This window comes from Porites lutea, chromosome 8 (genome assembly GCF_958299795.1).
Source record: "Porites lutea chromosome 8, jaPorLute2.1, whole genome shotgun sequence".
In the NCBI taxonomy this organism is placed as follows: domain Eukaryota; kingdom Metazoa; phylum Cnidaria; class Anthozoa; order Scleractinia; family Poritidae; genus Porites; species Porites lutea.
Genome location: NC_133208.1, coordinates 27,082,631 through 27,090,794, shown reverse-complemented (window position 1 = coordinate 27,090,794; position 8,164 = coordinate 27,082,631). Strand labels below are relative to the sequence as shown.

Below are 8,164 nucleotides of genomic sequence, written 5' to 3'. Positions count from 1 at the left end.
TTTATAGTACACTAGAGCTTCCAAAGGATTTCCCAGGACTTCCAACTAAAAAACATGACCTTCCAAAGCCAGTTATGGTTAAACAAAAGAAAAGACTTCACCCAAATGGTGAGCAGAACAAATCTGATTTTTTTTACTTTTACTAGCAAAATCAGCTTATATCTGGCTTTTCCTTGACCATCAAATTCAGAAAAATTACATGTTTTCATTTTTGTGTACCAGGTCCACTTTTTTGGTTAACAAAATGGGTAAAAATGTGTTTTTGTTGTTGTTGTTGTTGTTTTACCTATCCATAAATTTATTATTTTATTTGTTTACTGAAAAGCATTGTAGAAGGAAGTAAGAGTAATTCAATGCTTAAAAGCAATAATTTCAAACAATTTTGTGGAATTTTTTTCTGAATCCTGTTCAAGGTCTCCTTAGTGAACAGTAAGGATGCTCAACACATCCAGTTGACGCTGTCTTTGGTGGCAGGACCAGGTCCAGCAGCAGGTGTAAAGATCTCCTTCTTTCCTCCTCCTTCCAGCACCAGGGTCTCTCCTTCCCGTCTGAGTGAAGTCAGACCCTCCAGGATAGAGGTCACCTCACACTCCAGCTCAAAGAGCTCTGGAGGCGGCATCATCTTCGTCGTTGTAACTTGTCCAGACACAAGTTTACCATCAGCACCCTGAGTTGCATTGCAGGATATAATGTTGGCCACTTCGGCTACAATGTCCCAGGCTCCTTCTCCAGTTTTATCAATCATCAGCTTGAACCTCCCCTGCCAGTCTCCCTCCACCCCTTGTCTTGGAGTGGGAACAAGCTGGAAAGCATCCAGGCTAGAAGTAGCAGTCTCAGAGATTGTCACACCCTGTCCTGTTTCATCCATGGAAACCGCTGGACGGAACTCCATGCCACTGTAGCCAGAAATATCAAATGCCACTCCCAATCCACTTCCATTTTTAGAGAATGCCAACACTGTTTTGTCACCAGTCTCCTCCAACCACATTCCAATGACATCACCGTCACCAAACTTAGGTCCCCAGTTACTGGTCACCAGGCTACTACCATCACTCAAGTTGCCCGGCCCACCATAAAACAATCCCTTCATCCCCCAACCAGCTGCAAACTTATCCTCAGCAGAAACTCCCACCCAGGTTCCCGAACTTCCAGTCACTTTAAACTCCCAACTTCCAGTTCCGCCTTGACTCCAGATAGCATTCCCCTTGGAGTTGCCACTCCCATTGAAGCTAACCTTTGCTCCAGAAACTGTCAGGTTACCAGATCCATCATCTCTCCACGCCATATTGTCGAACTGATACTAGCTTGTTTCACCTGTGTTAAAGTAAGTAAAGATTATAAGGCTACACTTTTAGAATATTAGGTTTATAATTGAAAAGGCCTCCTTGGGAAAATGTCCCTGCAAAAAGGAAGAGAGCGTGGAGACATTTTTGCATGGAGCCCTTCAGTTACAATAATTATTATCACTGTTTTTTATTAAAAAGTGTTTTTTTTTTTTTTTAAGTGGTGATGTCATCTTTTATTTTGAAAAACCACCGAACACATTCTCGAGCTCGTTGCATTAAGAGTTCAAGAATTTATCCTCGAGTATGATATTTTTCATAGGTTCAAGATGTCATCTTTTTTTGTTTATTAAAATGTGTTTTTTTTTTCAGTTGGTGACGTCATCTTTTATTTTGAAAAACCACCGAACACATTCTTGTTGCATTTAGAGTTCAAGAATTTATCCCGAGTATGATATTTTTCATACAGCGTGTAGGTTCAAGATGTCATATTTTTTTGTTTCACATAAAAATTGCAGGTGTTTGCAAAAAATGGATCACCTTAAACACCCATTGAAAATGAAATCTTGTGTTTAAATAAATCAAATAAGCTCACTAAATCAGCTAGCTTGTGTAGCTGGCAGGTTTGTTATCTGCTGGGTATTTTCTTTATGCGAGGGGGAAAAAATTTGACTTGCATCCAAACTTCTTGTGGCTAAACAGCACTCCCCCACAGTTGGAACCAACTGAAAACATTAATTAATTAATAATTAAAACTTATGCAAATAAAGTGAGACCATTGTAACTGTTGACAAGACAAATGTTTTTGTTTCCCCAGGAAGTTTACTATTCATGTGGTAGCCTTTTAAAAAATTTCAGTAATTATGTTTTCCCTCTTAACCAACAGTACCATCAGGTTAAGCAGAAAAAAATTATCTTTGTCTTAGCTTGGCAGAAATACACACAAAAAGTAAGAAGACTGTATAGCAATGTTCTTTGTGCCTTATTCCCTAGATCTATACTGTTTGTACTGTAGCCTGTTCCAGGCTCCAAGATGGTGGTGGAAAGTCGTTCAGTAATAAGAAATATGAAAAACGCGTGGGGGCTGCCGCTGCCACCGCCCCCTTTCCCAAGTCATGCGCGTCTTATTTTCGCTTTGCTTGTTTTAATACGTTCCCACTATACTATCTGAGAGCCTGGCACAGGCTATTTGTACTGTAGCATTTCAGTCATTTTTTATGCATTTAAACCATTACAGGGTGCTTGCCATTTTGCCAAACCAGCTGGTCAGATACTAGGAGAACTATCCAAGTGAAAATGTAATGACACTGTTCAATTGCAGTAAAGTTTCCAACTCAAAGTGTTCTTTATACCAAAATTCTGATCATTACTTTTCATAAAAGTAAGACTGGAAAATTCTAAGAAATTTGAGAAATGGAATGGACTTAAGTGTTGGCCAGCCAACAACACTGACTGGTCTAAATAGAGGACCAACTCTGGAGCAGCTGTATCACATTTTCTGGAGAATTCTCACCAGCTGGACAATTCGACCAATTATATATCCCTTTTTCTTCTCATAATTGTTATAATATTTTGATATGCGGATGAGCCTCCATGTGCAAATGCCACGTCATTACTGACTCCTCCCAAAAGTGACCAAAAATTGCACCCTTTGAAACAGTTTTCCAAGTCTAAGCCAATGTTGCAAACTCTAATAAACCACAATTAAATCATTAATTCTCAAAATTATGCATGCTGCTTATGCTTTCGTATTGAAAACTACCACTGAATACATGCAAACACCAGTGACACAATTTGATGCAAGGGATTGTCTGAAGGGTGTGTCTAAAACTTGAAAATTACCAAATTAAGGCTGAGCCATAAACAGTCATAAACAGGTCTTCAGCTGACAATGTGAGACTTTAATATCTTTATTAAGCAGTCATGGTCAACTCGAAACTAAAAAGTTTGTCAAAATAATACGAAATAAAGTTGATTCCAAATTGTCATATTTGTCTTCTTTCTTTTCATATGATTCGTCTTTAATATATTATACTGGCCTTAGGCTCACAGGTTAAAATCTCTGCTTGTTCCTAGAATTTTGGAGTGGGGATAAGCTTGATATAGAGTGATCCTGTCATTCAGAAATTAGGTTCATGTCAACCAGTACAAGAAAAATATGACAAAGAAAGGAAGCATATTCAAAACGCTTTAGATTTGAAAGAGCCCAAGAGCCATCATGTGACCTCCTTTTAGCCCTTAACTGAACTGACTAAAAAACACTGCAACCTAAGGTCCTTAAGGCTTTCCAGAACTCAAGGACCCAAATAAATTCTGCACGATGTGTTCTCCCCAAGCATGTTTCCAGCTATAGCCATGAAATGTAAATGTTGTATGGTACGTACCTCTTCGTGTAGCAAAAAAACACGTACAGCCTTCTGTAGAAGGTCTGGGCCTCTTCAGCTGTGTTTATATCTGCACAAGCTGAGCTGAAGTATGAAATAAAAAGTAGACGGCGCAGTTTTTACATCATGCACGGGCAGCCCAAGTTCTATGCATAAATTACCTGATGTTTTGATAATAATTTAATTTGCATAACAACTTACAGCCTATTGTACTCTCTTGCTATCAGACACTTGATACAGAGAAACTAGTGTAAGTGTAGAAATAAACTTCACCTTTCTCAACTTGGGTTTGAAAAAAAAAAGCCACAGTGTAGCTGGCAGGTTTGTTATACCCTGGGTATTTTCTTTATGCAAGAGGAGTTTGACTTTTAATTGCTTCAATCCAAACTTTTTGTGGCTTTGTTGCCAAAAAACAACAACACTCCCTGCTAACCCCACCAGCTACATAAGCTAAAAACATTAAGGCCAGCTGGTTTTCACTTACTGTAATTAAAAGTTATGCATATAAAACAAGACCATTGTAACTCTTGACAAGATAAATATTATTTTTTTGCCTAGAAGTTAATTATTCATGTGGTAACCTTTTTAGACATTTCAGTAATCAAGTATATTTTCCCTCTTAGAGTGGTTTTCGTTTGAGTGTCGTAAAACCAAAACCAAAGTAATTACTCTGGCCAATCACATAGGACACAGACAATACATTGAACCAATCAAAACTCGAAGTAATTACATGTGGCTGACGCAAAGCGTGGGAAAATGCATGCGAGCGCGTCACAATTGGCTTTGGTTTTACTTCTGATTGGACGAAAAAGTGGCGCGAATCTTTTAAGCCAATCGCATCGTGTAGAAAGTGCAAAACCGATTACTTTTCAACACTCAAATGAAAACCGCTCTAACCATCAGTACCATCAGGATCAGCAGAAAAAAAAATCATCTTTGTCTCCGCAGAATTATATAAAGAGTAAGAAAACAATATAGCAGTGTCCTTTCTACCTAATCCCCTTTCATACTGTTTGTCCTGTAACATTTCAAACATATATACATTTAACCATTATAGGGTTCTTGCCATTTTGCCAAATCAGCTGGTCAGAAACCAGTGGATCTATCAAAATAAAAACATAATAATTGAAGCAAAGTTTCCAACTGGGTCAAAGCATTCTGATTACTTTTCACAAAAGCAGAGACTGTAAAGTTATAAGAAATTTGGGAAGTGGAATATGGTAAGCATTGGCCAGACAAGACTAACTGACTGGCATGGTCAGAGTAAATTGGATCAACTGACTGGAGGTGGAGGTGGATCAGTTGTTTCAGAAAATTTTCAACTGCAGCTGAACATTGAACAAAATTTTCAGCGGAGATTACAGCATCCATAAACTAAACATATCCCCTTTATTCTTCTCATAAGTAACAAGTTTCCATCTTGTTACTGTATAATATTTTGATATACGGATGATCCTACACGTGCAAACACCTTTTCATTGACAAACTCCACCCAAAATTGACCGCCTTGAAAACATCAAAAATTTCCCAGTCTAAACCAGAGGTGGAACCTGGGGGGGGGGGGGGGGGGGGTACTGCCATATATGGGCTACATACGTATGTGCCGCTGTGAAGGGTACCGTTTTCAAGCAATTTACTCTAGGATAGGGTATATAAATCAGAGCATTTCGGTCAGGAATAGGGTATCATTTTTGAGGAAACTGATCAGTTGGTTGAAGATTTTATCTAGACTAGGGATTGTGGTATAAGGTTTTGTTTTGGCTAGACTGTGCTAGTGACCTCAGTACTTTCTCGAAAACAGCTACTCTAGGTTAGGGGGGATTTGGGGAGTTTACTCTGGTATAGGGTAGCAAAATTCAGCTGAACTAGCTCTGGCATAGGTTAAGGGTTTCAGGGTCCCAGCGGCACATCCCCACCCAGAAAGTCCTAAAGTACTCCCCCCCCCCCCCACCTGGGGTGGAGCTTCTCATAAACCAACATTTTAATTATTAATTCTCAAAACTGTGCATGCTGTTCATATCGAAAATGACCACTGAATACAAACACCAGTGACACAATTTAATGCAGGGAAATCTCAGGGAAGCTGGTGTCTAAAAAGACTGAGCTGTAAACAGGTCTTCATGGGCTATCAACATGAGACTTCAGTACCTTTAATATATTTTAGTAAAATAAAAAAAGCGGTCATGGTCAACTGGATACTGAGCAGTTTGCCGAAATTACGAAATAAAGTTGATTGCAAATTATCGTATTTATTCATTTCAGCTAAATCTCTGCTCTTTTGTAGAATTTTGGAGTGGGGATTCGATTGAGTTCTTTCATTTTAAAATTAGGCTCATACGTCAAACAGTAGAAGAAAATTATGACAAAGTCAAGATGTTTCAGGTCAGAAAGAACTCAAGAGCCTTCTCGTTAACTCCTCTAAACACTCTAAAAACTGTGAAAACCCTAAGATATGAGCCCAAGCGACCGCCGAAACGAATTCTGTGACGTAAATTTCTTTTCGATCACGTTTTCAGTTGCAGGCATGAAATGTAAAATGTTGCAATGTACGTACCTCTTCTTTTAGCAAACAAAACGGGCTTTCACTGAGTGAGTGGACCTCGGCCCCTTCAGCTGTGTCTATGCGTGTATTGACGCATGTATTCACCAACTGAACTGAAGTAAACAGACGTAGGAGAAGACTTTACAGCACGCACAGGCAGCCCAAGGTCGATGCATAATTACTTCTAAATTACTCACGATTTGATAATTTTGCACAACTAACGACATTTAGCTACATTTGATATTATAGCTTAGAAATCCCTCTAGAAATCAGCAGATCAATATTGAAATTTAGGTGTAGGTGTAGAAACAAACTTTGGCCTATGTTTTTGCTGTTTTCTGCGTTATAACCTGGGATCAGTTTATGTCCATTTTCAACTTTTTTTGGCCATAAAATGGAAAGCCTAATTCTGGAAACTGAAAAACTCCATAAAAATACTGAAAAACCACCTCCTAGATTTGTGATTTACACGATCACTGATAAGCTTTGCGTTTCGTTTTTCCTTTGTGTCGTAACCATCAAAAAAAAATTACACTGTGCTTTGGAACAAATTGTTGGTTTTCACATGACGTCACTAAAACTATCAATCCTACCGAGATTCTACTTTCACGATGCATTAGAGCAGCTGAAAACTAATTTTCATACAAATTTTCTCTTTTGGTTTTGTGATAGAGCACGCTTGAATTTCTAAGCTTTTGCGTGACGCGGCATTTACATGATGGCCAAGTGAGATGTCATGTAAGTCAAAAAAGTGACTTATGTCTGGAAATTTTGCTATCTAAACTGTTCATGTATTAGAAAAAGTATTACTTTAATGTTTATGAGTTTCTCGAAGAATAAATTCACGCTTGGCTTTTGTAGCAAAACTCGGTAACAGATCCGTGCGCCATGTTGGAGCTCATCCAGGTGAGCACTAGACTACGAGTAGTCCCCCATTTTTCCTCAGGGATAGTAGAGCGAACGAAACGCGAGCACGCGTGAAAATCACCCCACGCAAGAAAAGGCGACACGCGGCGGGGAGAGAGAAAAATGAGGGACTACAGACAAAGCCCAAGCTTTTGACCCTTTACGGCCGACTGATTTTGGAGTGTGAAGTTCGTATCCCTTTCCAAATCAATTAAGCGCATCCAATGGGATTCCTTCCCTTATTGAGCTGTCACTGCTCTTGTCTTCGGTAAACTGCGGGGGATATTTATTGCAAGCAAAAGAAAACCCAGATACTAATATTCTTCACAGCTGTTTCGCGTGAAGAACTTGATAGTGTAGGCAACACGCGACTTTTACTCATGCCAAAATGCTGCTTGTTTCTCTGACGGGTAGATAATTTATGCTCTGGAGGAAAACGTTTTGACTGAGCAAATGTGATTTTTGCCACTTATTTCATACTGAGAGGTTGTGACACGCATATTAATTTTCTGCGGTTATTGTTTATGGTCGGCATGATTTGCCTTCCGATGCAAAAGAATTTTCTTTGACCTCCTTTGAAAAGTAAAGCTCTTCAATGCGGCCAAAAAAAGGGTTTGGGGTTGTTTAATTTCTCCGGTGATTGCCTCTAGGATCTAAATAATTTTAAGCGATTTTCTTTTTGGCCGTGAATGTGACGGTTTCCTGCAATGTTTTGTCACGCTGGGCCCAGCTCGTTAGCGTTTTTAGCAGGACGGATAGTGATATCCAAATCTCGAAGAATGGATTGCAGCTTAAACTAAAACTACATTAACTATGGAGAACTGCGATGTGACTCAGTCATGACTGCTCATGAATTTTAACTGCCGCTTGTTTTTCTGCAGATAATGTGAGTAGTTGGACTGGAGCACGTAGTTCCTCCCTTGGTGATAACTTTTGAATTAGCTTAACAGCCTTGTGACTGTCCTATTATTCCCACTTTGTGATCAGGCAAGACCATGGTTTCGGTTCTCCGGTTCTCTCAGTTGCCGGGTTGGCTTTCTAATTTAGTT

At 39.2% G+C, this 8,164-nt stretch overlaps 1 protein-coding gene across 1 annotated transcript; it reads right to left on the bottom strand.

The window, feature by feature from the left end:
* Positions 1–259: 259 nt before the first annotated feature.
* On the bottom strand, positions 260–6,372 carry LOC140946064 (uncharacterized). Its single transcript, XM_073395132.1, has 3 exons — positions 6,222–6,372; positions 3,668–3,751; positions 260–1,314 (listed from the first exon to the last, which is right to left on the bottom strand). The coding sequence occupies exon 3, from the start codon at positions 1,283–1,285 to the stop codon at positions 440–442; it is 846 nt and encodes a 281-aa protein (XP_073251233.1). The 5' UTR covers positions 1,286–1,314; positions 3,668–3,751; positions 6,222–6,372; the 3' UTR covers positions 260–439.
* Between the last annotated feature and the right edge of the window lie 1,792 nt (positions 6,373–8,164).